Source organism: Sphaerodactylus townsendi, linkage group LG07 (genome assembly GCF_021028975.2).
Source record: "Sphaerodactylus townsendi isolate TG3544 linkage group LG07, MPM_Stown_v2.3, whole genome shotgun sequence".
Lineage (NCBI taxonomy): Eukaryota > Metazoa > Chordata > Lepidosauria > Squamata > Sphaerodactylidae > Sphaerodactylus > Sphaerodactylus townsendi.
In genome coordinates this window covers 103058583-103079299 of record NC_059431.1, presented here as the reverse complement: position 1 = coordinate 103079299, position 20717 = coordinate 103058583, and the positions used below count along the sequence as shown (strand labels likewise).

At 46.7% G+C, this 20717-nt stretch overlaps 1 protein-coding gene across 1 annotated transcript in view; it reads left to right on the top strand.

Annotated features, from left to right (window-relative positions):
• Positions 1-6471: 6471 nt before the first annotated feature.
• The window catches only part of DGKQ (diacylglycerol kinase theta), a 77876-nt gene continuing 63630 nt past the window's right edge, over positions 6472-20717 (top strand). The window contains exon 1 of the mRNA XM_048504418.1: positions 6472-6872. Coding sequence (XP_048360375.1) covers positions 6575-6872 — 298 coding nt within the window. The 5' untranslated portion in view covers positions 6472-6574. The remainder of the gene's footprint in view (positions 6873-20717) is intronic.

Sequence of the window (20717 nt, the reverse complement as noted above, 5' to 3'; positions counted from 1 at the left end):
TTCCAATTTATGCCAATGACAATCCTGTGAGTTCGGTTGGGCTGAGATTCCGTGTGCGCCCCAAGGCCTGTCCTTGGAAACAGTCCATTACTTTCTCTTTTAAGACACTTCTGAGTGTTTCGTTATTTGTTGTCTGTTCCACTGAGAACTGCTGTAAGTTTGGGTAAATCTCTAGATCCATTTTGTGATTGTTTCCCTTTTCTCCCAACCACTATTTCTGAAATAAGTGTTGAAAATTAGAGTGGAGAAATGCCCCTCTAGACACCTTCTAAACAGAACGTATTGCATGATCTGGGGAAATCTTCCAGAAGAAGTCAATAGTTAATGGTATATTTGCACTAGCCAGATTATTTAAGTAAATTTGGTTACATCAGAGTGGACTCCGGAAGGTTTTAGCTTAATTGGCAAAGTCACCCAACCCTGGTAATGGACATATTTGCCATGTCATCAGCATACAGAAGTGCTGGAATTTTCCTTTGTTCAAAGGAGGGAGGGGAAAGCTCTGTGTCATTCATAACTTGAATGCAATTGTTTATGTAAAAATTAAACAGGAACAGAGCCAGTAAACAACCCTATTTAACCCCTTTTTGTAATGTTACGGCTGTTGTAAATATGTTGTTATTGCCTACCCCAGCTTTCAATGTAATACTGAAGTGTATTTCTTTTACCACCTTCAGCAATCTTTTATCCATATTTGTCCTTTCCATTTTTTCCCATAGTGTAGACCTGTCAATTGAATCAAATGCTGATGAAAGATCTACAAAGGCAACATATAACTTTTGCCTAGGATAGGCGCTATATTTTTGAATCAAATTTACCAAGGTCCAGCAGTGATTGATGGTCCAACGATTTTTCTAAAACCCAGCTAGTTCTGCATTAAATATCTTGTCTTCCTCTTGCCACTCATTCAGTTTAAGTAGATATCGTGTATATATTTTATATGAGATATCTAGCAAACTTATGGACCTACAGTCGGCAGGTTGAAATCTATCTCCTTTTTATATATATAGGTACAATGATACTGTTTCCAGTAGTCAGGTATTTTACATTCTTCATATATATCTGTGAAGAGTCTTGCCATGATTGGTGAAGGTAAATAATGAGAGGATGACCCGTAATCTCATTATTTACCCTCAAAATCTGGATACGATTATTGTTTTCCCATTTTAACCAGTGGCATGTGCCCTGCAGTCTTTCTGAAATGAATGTAACCAAACCTCCACTTGCTCTGCCACATAGATTTATCTTAACTGCAGGGGTGCCATAGCACTTATAGCCTGGGAGCATTATATGGTCTTGCTCCACCCACCAGGTTTCCTGTAATGAAATAATATCAGAGGCTCATTCCGCACATGCAGAATAATGCACTTTCAAACTGCTTTCAGTGCTCTTTGAAGCTGTGTGGAATGGCAAAATCCACTTGCAAACAGTTGTGAAAGTGGTTTGAAAACGCATTACTTTCCGTGTGCAGAAGGGGCCAGAGTTGTTTAAAAAATCTCTAAAACTAGAGTCTGCCAATTTTGAATGCTAGCCTGCGATATTCCATGAGATGGCTCTTCAAGATCCATAAGGTGATGTTAGTCATTTTCTTATTTATTTGATGGTTTTTGCTGGTCACTCCATTCTTCACTGATGGAAGTCTCATCAATCTCTAATGGGCTCATCATACATTGTTACAAGAGAGGTTCTAGTTTGCTCCAGTCTTTCTGTAACTTTACTTTGTAACTTGCTGATTCACTGAATGTTGAAGCTGTATGCTGCTTTACTTAGCTAAACACACAAGAAGAGATTTCAATCTCTATTTCTACTATATTTACCTGAACGCACTGAAGAAATTTCTGTTGAAAACGTGGACTAGCGCGCAACTCGTTCTGCGAATGTGGCTGCTGTCGCCGTGGTGTCTTCATCCACTAGCTGGAGCTGCTGCTGTCTACTACCACAATTCGTCTTAATATTTTTTACTCATTGAATATTGGTGATACTGACTCTTTCAATTTATTGGAACGCAATATGAATGTTACAGGTTTCTTGCCTTATGTACAATGTTTATGACATCTTATATAATGCTTTTGAGAATTTGTTACTAAGTACAGTCCCATTACGTTTCTTAGATTGCCTAAGTGCCCTCATTGTATGTTTTGTGATTACCTTTATATCCAGTTGAATATTACTTATAACATAATCACAATATATCTTTATGAATAATCTTTATGAACGGTGTATGAATTATCCATTGACTTTATACTCAAACTAATTGCATATACCAATTAGTTCATTGCCTTGTGTCACTATATATACAGTCCATGTGGCCTCAGATTTTTTAGTATCAGCCATACATTCAGACATGTATTGAGAAAATAAATGGCAAAAGTGATGGGTCCCATTTTAAATCTTTATGATATCCCATCAATGAATGCAGTCAAGTCTTGGGAAATCAGCAAGATTCGAGATTGCGTCCTTATAAAAGATGCATATTTAGATGAGAAAGAAGCTGTAAATACCAAAACTTCACACTGGTTTCCCATGATAAAGAAAAACAAAGTTTTTACCCAGTATCTCTTCTCCCTTTGCGAACCCCAGCCTAAAGGAAGGAATTTACTAGTTTGCGCTTCCAGACTTTTCAGACAGAATATCTGTTGGGAAGATTCTGTAGACACCCAATTAATTATGTAAATGTGGAACAAGACAAATTGAAAATCTTCCTCCTTACATTTTACATTGCCCCTTTTATACTCACATTTGGGCTAAATATCTTAATGATATTTTAATGCAGGTTCAAGGATCGGAGGAAGAGAAATTATGATTTTTGATGGCTGATGTATTTCCCCTCGTACTTTTAAACTTGCTTCTTTTATGTTCTTACAGGTTTGATTAGGAAGAAACAAATGTTGATTTTAAATGCAACCTCTAAACTGTAATATTTTGTATTTCACTATCTCAATGTTTTGCTTTGTTTTTGTTGTTGTGCATGGCCTATGGCTTAACACAAATAAATGAATTAATGAATAATTGACAAAGTATATAAGACCTCAGAGTCTTTGTTCAACACCCCCTTTATATAGTTCAGAAAAGTAAAGCCAGAAAAATGTCGTAGTAAATGCTTTTAGGTAATAGATGTTTAGTATTTGTGTTCAGTGTTTCTATAGATGTAAATGATCGTAGATGCTTTGGTTGATGGAATTTTGCTTAAAGTATCTGTAGTACCAACTCTCCTGGATTTTGTATGAATCTCCTAACAAATATTCTCATTACAAAAATAAAAATTTGTGAAAAACATTTAACGGCAAAACACCTATAAATCACCCTCCCTCAATTTCATGCCCAGGTCAGGCTGAGATTCTGTGAGAACCAGCATTCCCCACATCGCAGATTGCGCTCTAACCACTACACCGCACTGCCTATCTAATGGGAAACGAGGGGACGAGGCGGTTTTTTTCACAGGGGGGACCCAAAACTGAACGGGGATACATCTCATTATGTGAGGGGGGGGACTCAAAACGGAACGGGGGGGCACATTCCATTATGTGAGGGGGGACTCAAAAGCAGGCACGGTGCATCCATTTGTGATTATGTGAGGGACCCAAAACGGAGCGAGGGGGGCACATCCCACATGTGAGGGGGACCCAAAGCGGAGCAGAGGCATCCCATTATGTGAGGGACCCAAAGCGGGGACGGGGCGATCCCATTATGTGAGGGGACCCAAAGCGGGCGGGGGGCACATCCCATTATGTGAGGGGGGACCCAAAACGGAGCGAAGGCATCCCGGTATGTGAGGGACCCAAAGCGTAGCTTGGTAGCATCCCGTATATGAGGGACCAAAGCGGAGCGAGGAGGCATCCCATTATGTGAGGAACAAAAGCAGGCGAAGGCGCGTATCCCGGTATGTGAGGGAACCCAAAGCGGAGCGAGGCGCGTATCCCATTATGTGAGGGGACCCAAGAAAGCGGAACAGGGGCACATCCCGGTATGTGAGGGGCTTAAAGCGGGCGAGGCGCATCCCGGTATGTGAGGGGACAAGAGCAGACGAGCGTATCCCATTATGTGAGGTTAAAGCGGGAACAGGGCGCATCCCATTATGTGAGGGAACCTTAAAGCGGAACAGAAGCGCGTCCATTATGTGTGAGGGACCCAAAGCGGAACAGGGGCATCCCATTATGTGAGGGACAAAAAAAGCGGAACAGGGGAAACATCCCATTATGTGAGGGGACCCAAAGCGGAGCGAGCATCCCATTATGTGAGGGGGGAACCCAAAAGCGGAACAGAGGTAGCATCCCGGTATGAAAAGCAGAGACAAAGAAGCGGAACAGGGGGGAGCACATCCATTATGTAGGAGGGACCCAAAAGCGGAGCGAGCATCCCATTATTATGTGAGGTTAAAGAAGAAAGCGGAGCGGTATCCCATTATGTGAGGGACTAAAGCGGAACAGAGCGCATCCCATTATGTAAGGAGACAAAGCGGAACAGAGAACATCCCATTATGTGAGGGACCCAAAGCGGGAACAGGGGGGGCGCATCCCATTATGTGAGGGACCCAAAGCGGAACAGGGCGCATCCCAGTATGTGGGGAGGGACCAAAGAAGCGGAGCGAGGGAAGTATCCCGGTATGTGAGGGGACCCAAAGCGGAACGAAGGCGATCCGGTATGTGAGAGGGGGGGACCTTAAAGAGGAACCGGGGGGGCACATCCCATTATGTGAGGGGGACCCGAAAGCGGAACAGGGGGAAGATCCCATTACGTATGTGAGGGGACCCAAAAGCGGAACAAAGGCGCAATCCGGTCCCATTATGTGAGGGGTGGGGGAATCCAAACGGAACGGGCGAGAACATCCCATTTCATGTGAGGGGGGACCCAAAAAAAAAATGGAACGCAGGAGGCGCCGATCCCATTATGTGTGAGTGGGGACCCAAAGCGAAGACGGAGCGCATCCCCGATTATGTGAGAGGACCCAAAGAGCAGAACAGGGGCGCATCCCATTATGTGAGGGGGGACCCAAAACGGAACAGGGGGGGCGCATCCCATTATGTGAGGACAGAAAGCAGACGGTAGCATCCCATTATGTGAGGGGCACAAGCGGAACAGGGGGGCACATCCCGGTATTATGTGAGGGACCCAAAAGCGGAACAGGGAAGCATCCCATTATGTGAGGGGACCAAAGCGGAACGGGGGGGCGCATCCCATTATGTGGGGGGGGAACCCAAAACGGAACAGGGGGGGCACATCCCATTATGTGAGGACAAAGCGAACGGAGACATCCCATTATGTGAGGACCCAAAACGGAGCCGAGGCGCATCCCATTATGTGAGGGGGGGGGACCATGAACAGGGCACATCCCATTATGTGAGGGGACAAAGCGGAACAGAAGCATCCCATTGTGAGGGGGGACCCAAAATGGAGTTTCAGAGAGCGCATCCCACATTATGTGAGGGGGGGACCAAAGCGGAACAGGGGCATCCCGGTATTATGTGAGAGAGGGACCCAAAACAGGCAGCGGTAGCATCCCATTATGTGAGGGACCCAGCCCAAAACAGGCAGTGCATCCCATTATGTGAGGACCCAAAAAACGGAACAGAGAGCAACCCATTATGTGAGGGGGGACCCAAAACGGAACAGGGGGGCACATCCCATTATGTGAGGGGGGACCCAAAACGGAACGGGGGGCGCATCCCATTATGTGAGGGGGGGACCCAAAACGGAACGGGGGGGCGCATCCCATTATGTGAGGGGGGGACCCAAAACGGAACGGGGGGGGCGCATCCCATTATGTGAGGGGGGGACCCAAAACGGAACAGGGGGGGCGCATCCCATTATGTGAGGGGGGGACCCAAAACGGAACGGGGGGGCGCATCCCATTATGTGAGGGGGGGACCCAAAACGGAACGGGGGGGCGCATCCCATTATGTGAGGGGGGACCCAAAACGGAACGGAGGGGCGCATCCCATTATGGGGGGGGGGGACCCAAAACGGAACAGGGGGGGCGCATCCCATTATGTGAGGGGGGAACCCAAAACGGAACAGGGGGGGCACATCCCATTATGTGAGGGGGGACCCAAAACGGAACAGGGGGGGCACATCCCATTATGTGAGGGGGGACCCAAAACGGAACAGGGGGGGCGCATCCCATTATGTGAGGGGGGACCCAAAACGGAACGGGGGGACACATCCCCGAGACCAGCTTGGCGGCCAACCGCATCGAGTTCGGCGGGGCCCCCGACCACTCCTCACCCGCTCCCCGCAGGCGACGCGCCGGGCTCGCCACCCGCCCAGCAGGAGGCGGCAGGCCTGCGCCCGGAGGCGGGGGAGCGACGCGGCGCTTGAGGCGGTCAGCGGTGCTGCGGCGGCTGCCGAGGCTAGGCCCCGCCTCTGCGTCCCTCCTTCGGGTTCGTTCGCCCGCCCTCGCCGCCTCCTCCTCTGCCTCCCCCGGCCCGCCGCCGCCGCCTCTGGCTTCGCAAGCGGCGCGGCGGAAGTCTGGCCGAAGCGGCTCCCCTCTCGAGGCTCCCCCGTTCGAGGCTCCCCGGCGAGAAGCGCGCCTGTTCCTGGTGAGGGAAAAGTCGGGCTGAGGACGGAGAAGCCCCGCATGGCAGACGGCGCCCGTTCCGTGCTGGGCGGCAGCCGCGGCTCCAGCCCGCTCCCCAGCCCGCTGCTGGGGCGAGGCGGCAAGAGCCGCTCGCTGCCCACCCCGTCGTCGACCAAGCCGCCGCCGCCGCCGCCGCCTCAGCAAACGCCGCCCGCGTCGCCCAAGCAGCCGCAGCAGGCGAGGACGGCGCGGGGGAGCGCGGCCGGGCACTGCTTCAGGAGGGTCACCCTCACCAAGCCCACCTTCTGCCACTGCTGCACCGACTTCATCTGGGGGCTGGCCGGGTACCTGTGCGAAGGTAATGCGGGAGGGAGACCGTCTAGTGTAAGCCTACTCAGAAGCAAGCCCCATACACCGGGGCTTGCTCCCAGGGAAAGGTGCATAGGACTTGAACCCATCCAGGGGAATTGCATTCTCTCCCTTTGCCATGCAGTTCAATCCTGTGCACAGGTAAAGTCCTGCTTTGTTCTTCTGGGCTTACACCCAGGTAAGGGCACAGCCATCCTGGTGATGTTTTAGTCTTGTATTCCTCAGTGGAGGTCAGCCGGTGTGATAGGGCTGTTGCCCCATTGGGCTCTTCTTCCTATTCTTCAAGTTTCTTCCATGGATGCCTCCTTGCAAGCAGAAGTGCAGCAGGTAAATCTTTCTCCATCCCTTTTTTCTGTCTAGACTGGAAGGAAAAAAATCCCAGATGAGCAGGTGGGTTGCATTGGAAAAAGGGTTGTATTCTAGACCTTGGACATTTATGCTGGACTAAAGTCCTGTTCGCCTCACAACTTTGTTTCTATTGAGAAAGGAAAAATTATAGCACTGTCAACATTTTCCCCCCCTTGATAGAGTTGTCTCTGACAGCTGCCAGTCATATAGACGGGAGGAATTAATTAGGGAAGTCCTTATGATTTCTTCATCTCTGGGACAGGAAAAGCTTTCAGCGTTATAGTAGAACTTAGTGTAAGGGAGTTTCCCTTGCAGGGTTGCCAATGTCTCTCTCTCACTCCCAAAAAAAGGCTCTTGTGCTTTTTGACAGCACTATGTTTAAAAGAAATGGACTGGCTGATTCTTTTTCTGTGACTTCATCTCTGTGCTTGGCAAGGCATTCTCTGTGGTGACAGGCCCAGGTGCGATGCACTTTGCCTTGTAGGAGTGCCAAGATGGGGCACCTGGGTCTTAAGCATCTCTGGAATAGGTTGATATTAATCAGGTGTAGTTGCTTTTATCCCAACATCCGTCTGCAAGGAACAGCTTGATGTGTTGCAATTGACACAAGAGAAAAGGACTTTTCTTTGCAGAGTTGCCAGTATATATTTTTTCCTGATAATATACTTGCCCTGTCAAACGGGTAGATATTCATTTGGTGAATTTTCCCAAGTCAGTTCTTTTCTTTAGTAAACAAAGACTTTGTCTTGCAGGACTGCCAGTGTATCCCCCTCCCCTCATGGAAATATATGTTAACGGCCAGTGTAGTGGAGTGGCTACAGAGTTGTCCAACTCTGGCACTTCAGATGTTCATGGTCTACAATTCCCATCAGCCCCTGCTGGCATGGCCAATTGGGAGGGGAAGCAGGATATAAATATCTAAATAGGCAGAAACATAACAGATTAGGCATTTCTTATGGTATTGTTGAAAGCTTTTGCAGTGAGAATCAAGTGGACTATGTGGCTGTGGTCTGGTGGTTTTAGCTCCTGATGTTTCTCCCTGATGTTTCTCTGGCTGGGGCTTCTTATTGGTTAACACATAGGTGTCAAACTCACTGCCCTCCAGATGGTTTTAGCCCCTGATGTTTCTCCCTGGTGGTTCTCTGGCTGGGGCTTCTTATTGGTTAACACATAGGTGTCAGACTCACGGCTCTCCATCATGCTGGCAGGGGATGATGGGAACTGTAGTCCATAACATCTGGAGGGCTGTGAGTTTGACACCTGTGGGTTAACGCATTAAAATAATAATGGGGTGCTGGGGAAATCTTTATAATGATGGTTGTTTTTGTTCAGCTTAAGCAGCTTTTCAGGGTATAATGAAAAAAGTACCTAGTACTGAGAGGGGAAAAAATGAAAACAGGATCATGTGAATACTGGGACTGGGGTATGAGCTATCCTCTAGAAATGTTTGACTTAGTGCAAAAGTATAGATTGCCCCCCCCCCCCCCATTTCACACTTGGTGGGCCATTGGGCTTAAAAAGGGTTTATTCTCTCTGCCCCTGCACATATATTTAATGAAAATGTAGAATTTAAATGAGGGCATTTTAAAAGGCAATCTTGTAGGTAGATCTGTTATCCCATGGCAAGGTGCCATTCTTTCCGGAAGAGCAGGTTTTGTTGGGTATGATTACTCAAGGTCCTGCATCATCTAGGTGTGAATGGGCTGGTAATTTGGCAAATGGTTTTCACTTTTTCATTGGCTGGCTTTTTCTCTGCTTGGCAGCCCTTGCCTCACTGCTGGAAGAGGGAAACGGGTATGGCCCTTTTTTGTTGGTCTTGGGACGTTGAGGGCAATATGAACACATGGCTTTAGAAAGCATGCATATGTCTTTGTATGCAGCACACATGAAAGGCTTTGGGTTTTCATGCACGTTCTTTGAGACTCGCATGGTAGTAGCAGGGTTGGCATCAGGCTGTCAGCATGCCTCACGTACTCACAGCTGCCTGCGCCATATTCATGGCAGATGCCAGGGCCCAGAGCTTTCTGTGGGGCCCTCCCTGGCCCCATGCCTATCCTTGCTCATTCATTTGCAAGCACACCACCACCCACCCTCCCATTTCCCAGAGCTGATGGGGAAGTGCATTCAGATGGGGCAGAATGACTGCAGTCCTGGCAGCCACAGCATTACCAGCTGCACGCAACAGCCAGTGCTGTCAGGAAAAGGGCATGAATATGGCACAGGCAGCTGTGAGGACATGTGGTAGGAGTGCTTGTAGACTTCGAAAGTAGGACAAGGGATACAAAGTCGAATAGGTGGTGAAAGGAGGGGGGGAGGTGCAGTGGCAGGCTACAAGAGGGGGTGCACCTTTGCACTCAGGGCGCATGCCACCAGGGGCGTGGAGAAAATTGCCCCAAAAGCTCCCCCCCCACGGTAACTCCCCCCTTCCCACACCCTTACCTTTAGTTCCAGCTCCTTTGAGAACTTTTTTTTCTTTAGGCTGCAAAAGGCCTTGTTCTCAGTAAAAACGGCCTGATGGGAACTACAGTTCCCAGGAGATTCCGCACCGGGCACAGTTTGGCCCAGCTATGCCTCTGGGGGTGGGCTGAGGTAAGTAAAAGGGGTCCCTAGACACTGTCTGCCCAGGCTGCCCAGAAACCTGGAACCAGCACTCTAACTCTTGCGCATCCTCCTACTGAAAGGTTGCTCTTTTCATGAGAACAGGAGCCTGAACCTTATTGCCTCATATTCTTGTGTCCTTCCTGCTGTTGTTACTCTAAATAGGACAGTCTTCGCTTTGGTTGGGCGAATTAGCTGGTGACAGAGAGTGAAAAGGGTAATTGGGATCGATACCGGTAGCCTACGTATACCAAGGTAGTCTTGGTTGCTCCTGACAGATTGAATGCCTTTCTAAAGGTTCTGGGATCCATCTTGTGTGTCACGCCTGGGCAGGAAGGTGATTGTCCCCTAAACTTTTCCCCTGCTTTCAAATGAACAGACAGTTGTACCGTTAAAATGGGTTTTATTAAATAATTAAAAACAGTAAAACAAGAACTGTATTTCAGTCAGTGATCATACACACATGAAATATACCCAAGCCGATTAAGAGAAGAGGGGGGAAGTTGGATATGGTTTCAGGGATGTGTGACAGGTACCAGTCCTGAAGGAACATCCAGAGAAAGCGACCTGAAGAGGAAGGAAGCAGCCAGCATTTCCAAGAGCTAAGAGCCCACCCACAAGTGGGCATGCGTGCACAAATCCAGAACACACTCACATAATGGGTGGCCAAAGGGCCAATATTTATATCCCCAAATGTGTACTGAGTTGATGTGAAGTGAACTGGCAGGAAAGCCAGAGGCAAAGAATTGATTGCTTTCCAGAGTAGGAGAGGCTTGTTGAGTCAGGGCCCAAGAGAATCTCCTGAATACTGATTGATTGCTGAGATGAGTACAGATAGGTTAAGTAATGAATGGTCTGCTCCGAGGGCTGATTAAATCACCTTAGGGTGACAGAATGGAGATCAGCTCCCCACAAGGTACACTTTCGGGCCGGGGAAAACTTTAGGGGACAACCGCCTTCCTTCTCAGGCTTGACACACAAGATGGTTTCCAGAACCTTCAGAAAGTGGCATCAGAAGTAAGGGTATGACATCTCCTTGGCAATCCAATGGAAAGAAAAGAAATTTTAAAAAAATGAAACGAACGATTTTAATATGTCTTTCAAGCTTTTCTTCCTTCATTCCTTTACCGTTCATGTTACCCTAAGAGGAAATGGAGTTTGTTCTTCAGGCATACATATTGGTGTCTAAGAATCTTGACATGACATGTAGATTTGTTGTAACTTGCAGAGATCTTTTGATGTGTTCAACAGGAAGGTCACACAAAGAAGGACAACGTTGGTGTTTAAAGATGTATGTTGCTAGCATTATGATTAAGCGTATGCTCATATCCCTTTTATGTAAAATAGCATCACACACACACACACACACACACCCCCCCCCCCCCCCCACACACGCACACACCCACACCCCACACCCCCTTCTCCTGGGTACTAGCCAGGTATGGAATCAGAGAATATGAGTAATGCTCTGGGTAACTGGATGTAGTTAAGCAATAATGGAGGGGTACTGGGGGAGGAAAGGAGTCCTTTTACGTCTGCCACTTCCGAAGAAGCGTAAGCAAAGGTTGTTACACCAAGGCCATCCTTTTCTCTCATGACTTGTAGTTCAGTCCCTAGAAGTAAAGTTACACCCTTTTAAGTCCGTTGAAGTCTGTGGGCTTGGAAGGGTGTCTCTTTGCTTAAGATTGTACTGTAAGTTATAGTCAGGTATCTTACTATTCTGCACTTGTACTTTAAGAATATGCAAAGGTCACGTGTGAACGCATTTAAATTTTGAAGAAACAGAATTTGGCATTGCTTTGTTAAAATGTTTCATCATAAATAATTGAGGAATGTCTTAATGATCAAGGAAATGCGCTATGTCTTGTACTGGTTCAGAACCAACTGCAATCTGAATATCGTGGAACTGTTCTGTTAGATGTGGATTAGGAATTGTTCTTTCTTGCTCCTTAGTTCTGTTCTTTGGCTCTGACTACTGAAATATACTGCTCCATAAAGTATCTTAATAGTGGTCTATTTTTGGAGCTGGGGTGGGGAGGATATTCCAAATAGCCTTAATTGTTAGTCTTTTAAATCTCTCCACCATCCTTGTCATTCTTTGTTCCATTTTAACTATTGCTATTTTCTATCTAGTGCATTTTTATCCTTCCCTTCCTCCAAGGAACACAGAATAGCATAGACAATTTTCCTTTCCTCGGTTTTATCCTCATGAGTGTATACAGTAGGTTTAGACTGAGAGAGAATGACTGACCCCTATCAGAGAGTGGGAATTGAACCAGGATGTCCCAGATTTCTAACTGCTGCACAACACTAGCTCTCTTCTAACAGCTTTACGGTCCCTTCATACAGTCCTTCATACAGTATGTATTTCATGGATTATTCCTTGCCTTGAGATAAAGTCAAAAGATTTTAAGACCTGTGTGCTTATGCTGTATGTGCTTTCAACAATGGCACAGAATAGTTGTTTTGCAAGAACTAGTGGTTAGCCTGTGGTTGAGAGAATTAGGCTGTATGCTTGATATTAAATTTGCATTAAAATTTGTAAAAGTCAGAACCATTAGATATGAGTGATTGCCATTTTTGGAGAGTGGCACAGGGAGAATGGGTTAAGTACCCTTGACATACTGTTGCTGTCTTGTTAAAACTAATAGCTACACAAAACTCTTTAAAGTTTAAAGCAAAATATTGACTGAATGTCCTGATCATAGATCTCCTTCATTATGTCTTGCTAAGCCTGTTTCAGGACTTAGGCGAAATTATTACAAAATCTGAGACACAAGTTTGACCTAGTATAATGACGTAACTTTTATTTTTAACCCAATTTTAGTTGTTTGTATCATTTAGAAAACTATCTGTGAGTGTTCTGAAATTATTATAAGAAGGAGGTGGTGATGACCACTAACCTGAATAGCTTTAAAAAGGTCTTGGTCAGATTTATGGAGGAGAAGTCGATGTATGGCTACCAATCTTGATCCTCCTTGATTTCAGATTGCAAATGCCTTGGCAGACCAGGTGCTCAGGAGCAGCAGCAGCAGAAGGCCATTGCTTTCACATCCTGCATGTGAGCTCCCAAAGGCACCTGGTGGGCCACTGCGAGTAGCAGAGTCCTGGACTAGATGGACTCTGGTCTGATCCAACTGACTCTTTCATATGTTCTTACGTTCTAATGCCCAAAGATATGAAGCAAACAAGAGCAAACCTTGGTCCAGATTAGAAGCTATGCATGTGAGAGGGTTGGGGGTTGTTGAAATAACTTGTTGTGTGTCTAACAGCCCACAACCCAAGGCCACGAGAGACAGGGCTGGCATCGCTGCTGCGCCACCCCACCACTTCCAGAGGGCTTTCCGGTGGCGCAGGAAGGCAGAAGAAACCCCCTGCCGCCGAAAAACCCTCCATAGGGCTAAAGGGACAGTCTGAGACCCAGACCGCAGCTGCAAAGCCCAGGTGGAAGCTGACTAATGTTGGCTTCACTCTCAGGAACACCCCCCTCCCCCCAGCCTGCTGCCTTTGCCCCACCATCCAATTGAATGCCAGTGTAGCTCCACAGTGGCTCTGACTTCTGGCTGGTTGCTGGTGTCTTTTCCCCTTACACTGGAGGAGGTGCCCTTTCCCCGGCACAGGGTACAAATGTGTCAGTGTAGCTCCGCACTGGCTCTGCGACTCAATTCCCCACCCCACCCCACCCCCACCCACCACAAAATAGGATTGTGCTCTAAAATGCAAGCTGCTGAACAGCATTTCATTGCACTGGGACTCCCTATCACCTTCTTACAGTGCAATCCTAAAACTGTTTTCCAGGGAGTAAGGCCTATTGAACCCTCAGCAGGACTATGCATAGACCTGCTTAGGACTGCTGACTTAATGAACTGTGGGCTTCTAGACTTTCCTTTAAGTTTCTCCTCAGAGTTTGCTTCATTCTCTCCTTTTTCATCCCTGCTTGATTCTCTTTGGCCCTTTCCGCATGGGCCAAAAAGGCGTGACCTGGGGGGCGGTAAAAAAGGCGCCGCCTCAGGCCGCTGCCGTTTACCCACATAGGGCGTGCGGCGCGGCGCTAAGGCAACGCAGCAGCGCCAACTCCGGACCATCAAGGCTGCCTCTCAGGGCGGGCGTCAGGTCGCTTTCCTAAACAAACAACCCGCTTTAAAGGGTTGTTGTTGGGGAAAAGCGCTCTTCCTCGCTGGGCGCTGTGGGTGTGAACCGCATCCGCCGGGGAGGCAGCGTATCTCCCTGCCCGCGTCCACTCACCTTGTGGCGTCGTGCAGCCTGTTGGTTGCCGCTGAGAAGTCCCTGCTCATCGCTGTCCTCTCCGGTCTCTCTGGAGGTCGGAGGGCAGCGTGTGGCGGGCTTCACGCCAAAGGACGGCCAGCGCAGGCTATGACGGCTAAGTTTCGTGAAGGGACGGGTACGAAGAGCGACTTTCGTCGCGCGATACCGCCGCTCTGTCGTTTGCCGGCCTCTGCTGAGGCCGCCTGCATGCGTGCATGCGAACGGCCTTCGCCTCCACGCCAGCAGAATTCTTGCCGGCGTGGAGGCGACAGGGAGGCCGTGCGGAAACGGCCTTTCTGTTTTGCACAAGCTCACCTGTTGTTTCTTGAAGCTGCTCTAGAAGATGTATTTTTCAACATCTTCGCTTTGCTTTCTCTCATTTATCTGTGCTGCCATTTTGATCCATTCCACTGCGTAGCTCTTCCTCTGTAGCAATTTGTCAAAGACTGGCTTGTCTTCCTTGACCGTCTGAGACAGACTCCTCTAAATCCTGGGTGGTGGTAAGAAGCTGCCTCATCTCTGCGTCCTGTATAAAAGTGTGCCAGCTGCAAAGAATATAATGATTGACATTTTGGTCAATTAGAGATTTAAGATTTCAGTTCTGCTGTTTGTCTGAGAACTGACATATTCCTGTGTTCTTTGGATTTTATGTTTATGGTGCATAAATCTCTGCAAAGAGCTGGTGTTTATCACTTTGGATGTCTGGCCAAAGGTTATCAACAAGTTGATGGCCCCAATCCCATTCTGACCTTTGAGAATTGTACAGACTTCTTTTCAATATGAGGTTGGTGAATTCCAAAAGCTCAATATCTTATTGCTCTGAATATGCTTTTGGAAACAGGGAATTCACTAGACTCGTCACCAGCAAGATCAGACTTCGTGAAAGCTTAGCCATCATTTCGGAGGAACTATGTTTCTAGAAAGGTTGTTTAAACAGTGGCTGCTCACTGGGACATACCAGTGCCAAACAACATTTCTGGCTTCAGTGCAGAGAGAAAACAACATTATTAGCATATTCTTGGCTGTAACTTGGATTTATATTATAATTTAAGTACTTGCTACGATGACTCTACAACACTAATGCTTTTGCTCAATTAGGTCTTCCAAAGATTTTGGTTTGGTTCTGTTTCCCTATCTGATGCATATAAGCCTGAAGCCTGGTATTAGCTCTGCTGATACTGACATTTACCTGCCATTACTGATACTGACATTTACCTGACATTTAGCTGCCGTTTTCTTCACTGCCACTTCTTTTGCCACTGTGGCCAAAATTCTGTATTGCCACCTGCTGATGGGATATTTGTTTGCTCCATTTTCTGAGAGGGGTCTCCCCTTATTTCAAGGACTCCTGGCAGGTCTCTATGATATTGTATCTGCTGCACAGCACGACAGGATACAGCTGCCCATCACTGATTGAACAGGAGCCATTTATATCCTAGCCAGAGATCCAACTCCATTTGAACAGAGAGCCAATAAAGTATGATGATGAGAGGGCTGGGCTAGGATTGGTGAGCTCTGGGCTCACATCTTACCCTTGGCAATAAAGCATATAGGGATGATCTTGGGTCAATCACTGTCTCTCAGTCCAACCTTCCACCCAATATTGTTGCGAAAGCGAGGTGGAGAGGAGACCCACGAATACCCTCTAGGCTCCTTGGAAGGTGGTTGGAATAAAAATGTGACAGATGGAAGGATTGGCTTTTGCCACTGCTCAGAGGCAAGTCCAAGAACCCGTCTATTGTATCATTGCCAATCTTATAGGGATTGTTACCCTTTATTCTGTCTTTTGCTGATTTTTTTAAAAAGTCTGAATCGATGGTATGAATATTAGATTGGCAGTAGTTTGGTTTACTGCCTGGTTTCCAAGACACAACATTTCACAAAGGCCTGTACTGTATCATCACCTTGTGACTTGTCAATGTGAGACTGTTCTGGATGTCTATATTCCCCCAATAAATCAGTGGTGCATTATATGTTAGGTTCTTCCAGAGGCGTAGCTGGGCCGGAGTGCGGCCGGTGCACACTCTGGCTTTTTCGCCCCCCCCGCCCCCCGCGGCACCGCCTTCCTGCGGCGACCCCCCACACACACTTACCTTAGCAAACTGAGCAGGCTGGAGAAAAGGCCTGCCTGTGTTCCCTTCCAGGCTGCAAACAACCTGGTGGGAACTACATTTCCCAGGAGACTCTGCCTGCTCGGTTCTCCAGCCTTCTCGGTTTGCTAAGGTAAGTGTGGGAGGGCGCCTTGGGGGGTGTGGGGAAGGGGGCAGGGGGAATTCTCTGCCCCCCACATGACCCAAAGCCATGCACCCGGTGCATGGCGCACCCCCCCTGCTCTCTGGTAGCTCTGCCACTGGGTTATTCTGGAGCATGGAGATCCTTCTGAAAGGGAAGATTTGATCCTGCTTCCTTGGCTATTAGCGAAATTATCTTATCCATTTACACTAAAGTTGAGGGTGGAAATATCACTCTCATGCGCACAAATCCATCGCTGCCTGCTAGGGCTTGTATGTCAGCTGGAGAATTTGCCTCTGCCATCTCAAGCCACAGATATATATTAGCTGGGTGTGGGATTATCTGTTCCTTTCCTTAATGTCTCTAAATTGTTTCGGAGCCCCATCTTTGGAAAAATCTGCCCATGTCGCTGACTCTGCTTAAACTGTTTATAATCAGTTCTTTCCTTGTCTTCTGTTTGTATGGACACAGAGGTCAGGATCCTACTTAGTTGTGCCTCAATTTTTCCATACCCGACTCTGGAGGGATTTTATAATCCCTCTGATGACAGTTCTGAAGGAAAACTTCCAATGCCTTCCCTTTCTCTGTGTGAGGAATCTTTTTGGTTTATCCCCATTTGCAGATGAGCCATTAGAAGACAGCTCCTGTTAAATTTGCACCTGCTTGATTTTTTCCCCTTTAACTTCATCAGGTAGCACTCTCTCGCTTGAAACTGCAGACAGCTGCCTCTGTCTGCTCCTTCTGTTCTTCTAGCTCAGCCTTGAGGTTAGCTCTCTCAGAGCCTACTGCTTGCTTGATTCTCTGTGGAAAGTTTTTCCCCATCCAGCTACACCACTGGGGTCAACACTGTCCCAATAGCCTGTGTTTGTGCTGTTTTGCCTGGGTGCTGGTGCATCTTTAGATTTCACTCTACCAGATTTGAGGTACAACACAATGGTTCTATCATGAGTGTCCCAGTCCACTTACTGCCCTTTCTGTCCATCATGGCTCAGCTCTGATGCAGGTTCTTCTAGCCTCCAACATCAGAAGGAAGAAGAATGGTGATGTGAAGTTCAATATGTAGTCTTCACCTGGGGTGAATGTTATTTACTCAAGAAGCATAGGTGTGTTGTGAAGGCCATTATGAAGGCCAAGTTCTTGGAATTCCTGTAGCTTTTGGAGCTTTTATGTAAAATTTCCTTCCGCCTCTGGGTATATATTTTTCCTGGGAGGAAGATAGAAACACACATGGAGATATGTAAATAATATCTGAGTTGTGTGTTGTGGGTTTTTCGGGTTGTACGGCCGTGTTCCAGTAGCATTTTCTCCTGAAGTTTCTCCTGCATCTGTGGCTGGCAAGATGCCAGCCACTGATGCAGGTGAAATGTGAAATGCCATAAAACCCACAACGCACTAGTGATTCCAGCCATGAAGCCGACAATACAATATCCGAGTAGTATATTCTTGTCCTGCCATTCCTCCAAAGAACTCAGATTGATATACAAGGTTCTCTTGTCCTCATTTTATCCTCACAACAACACTAGGAGATTGGTTAGGCTGAGAGTGAGTGACTGGGCTAAGGTCACTTTGAGCTTCATTCCAGAATGGAGTTTGACCCTGAGTCTGCCAGATGAAGTCCGGTACCTTAAACTACTATACTACACTGATGAGTGAATGGTTAGGTGCCTTTCTTTCTAACCTTGTCAGTACTGTTTTAATTAAAAGTGGGTGTAAACAAAATGTGGATAATTACTACTTGAAGCTGCTTGTTCCTGTCCAAGAAACAGCTCTGAGTAAACCAGACACAATTTTCTCACACCCACTCAGTCTCAGAAACCCCTGCTGGAAATCTGCCTCTTCGAAGTTACTCCAAGCTTGGCTTGAGGGAAGGAGAGGGGAACCAGATGGAGAGATTCCCATATGTTGAAACTAGTGGCAGTCGCAGCTTTTTGTGATACGTTACTTGGAAGTGTTGAGGGGGGGAAATCACTGCGTTGTAACTGGCTATCTTGTCTGTTTTTTCCCCCCAGGCTTTGTAGATTATTTCACAACCTCTTATAAAGAGAGAACTCCAGATCAGGCCTGCATAGCTTGTGACTTACCAAGCCGAACAGGCTGCCAGTGGTCCATCAGGATCCCGTAAATAGGTCTGCTACAGTTCCTTTCCTTTTAATAGAGGATTAACATTGGAAAATGGGAAGTTGAAGCTTTTAATGGCATGAATGTAAATAGCATCGCCAGGTAAATAACAATCCTGTTATGCCTCTGTTAAGGGGACAGGACATTCTTCTGTAGAGCTGCTGGCAATTTTATCAGTAAACCTGCAGTTTAGGGGTGTTGGCAAAGGCATGTGTAGGGGAGTGGGGGGTGGGGGCTGCTTTGTACTTGTTTAATCAAAGATACCCCATTTTTTGCACTCTTTCCCCCCACCACATATGTGTATATCTGAGCATGCTTGATAACAGGAGGCAAAACTTATTGACATGCTGATGGGTGGGGGAGGAGAACCACAGGCAGAAAGTGTTGCTGACATTGGCCAGCATCATAGAAGAGAGCTGTCCTCAAACCCTCAACACGTGCTGTCATCTTGCACATGAAAGGGTTACTAATCAGCTTAATCCTTTTTTCCTTGCGCAAAAGGATTCCTTCTGAGGTTTTCTTGAGGTGAGAGTACATACTTTTCCTAAGGTCCTAGATTCAAAGAGATCTTGAGTATCAGGATCAGGGAAGTCTCCTGACTTGTCGCCTTGAAGAAGGGCTGCGAATCATGTTCAATGATGCTAAGATAGATGGACTAATGGCCTCATTAAGAATAGAAAGACCTTCGGTCAGAACAGTTCTGTTTTTACTGCGTGCGTTTGCAATAAATTCCACGTTGGTTCTTTGTGCTGATAATTTCTCAACAGTTGGTCCAGAAATTATAATTATAGGGTGACCCCATGCTTCTTTAGCTTACCCTCTTGGTTTCTTAGCATATTTGCAGAGGCAATTACTTTCCTTTTAATAGGAAAGACAGTACGGTGATCTGTTTTTGGGTAATGTGGTTGCTTGCATACTGGATATTGGAACTGGCTTGGATGCTAATACAAAGTTGGATTTCCCCACTTCTGTATAGCTTCCGGGTGTCTTCGTGTTCTTTCTCTCTTTTCTGAGGCTTTTATGTGATCTTTCCTAACCCTGCTTTATTATGAACTTTTTAGAAAGTGGATCTTGGAACAGGCGAACTTTGACCTATTGGAATGAAGGACTATAATATTCTCCCAGATGTGATTTATTCTATATATTGGTGTTGTATGTACGCTCTGTGTCATAGGAAGTTTGTGTGGTTTTCTCCTTTTGCACTTGTCACCTTAGCACTTGTTTACAGTACACTTGTGCATTTGTCCTTAGTGCAGTGAAACTGCTCTTTGTTGTATGGATAGGCTTGGGTTTTTTGTAAGCGTACCAAATTCACATGTGACAGAGGGCATTGCTAAACTCTATGCAAAATATTGGAAAGTGAGAAGTTTAGGTAGGCGATGGTGTAAATTTAGAGCAGAAAACATGGATCTCTGTGAAGACAGACAAATTAAAGGTTTGGACACTGAGCAGAAACAGTTTCAGTACAAACCTGTGCAGAATTGCACATTTTGAATCCCATTGACTTAAATGATCTCGGAAGGGTAATTCCACTTAGGATTGCAGTGTTATTTTTTCCCCCCAAGTCCTGTTAAAAGTTGAGAAGGGACAGTGGCAGGGGTGGAACAGTTTGCAGAAATTTTTGCCAGAATGAACTGTGTGGTATGAAAGAAGTCCTTGCAAGGACGGTAAGTCTTCTCCGAGGCTTGAATTTTAGTACGGAGATCAGGGCAGATGGCTATCTCTGCAAAAACAAACGCTCTATATTCTGCAAGAAAAATCTTCCCCTGCTTTACCAAGAACTGGGCTGACAAAACATTATGCTAATTAAGGTAGAATTAGATTGTGCAAATTTTGAACAACATCGATCTCTTTTAAAACCAAACGAAGAGAGGGTTGTAGTCCCCCACCAATTAGCCAAGTATCTGCAGTCCCATGGAGTTTGTCGTAATTGTGACACAGGTTGGAACAAAAAATACTGTGCTGATGGAGTATGGACTGTCTGGAAGGTTTTGTGGAAAACTTAGTGAAAATGTTGACCCACAGTGTGGCAGGGGTGAAAATGGCAAACTTACTTTAGGTCAGGAAAGGGATTGAAAGTAAAATGGCTGATATTGTAATGTCCTGGTATAAAGCTATGATTGAATGATATTTGGAATACTGTGGGCAGTTCTGTCTCTCAAAAAAGGATACTGCTGAACTGAAAAAAAATACGAAGGAGGTCAGCCAGAGGGGGTTGGGGAGCACCGTTTAGGGCTTTTCACTCTTGACAGAAGACTGATGAGGGGAGACA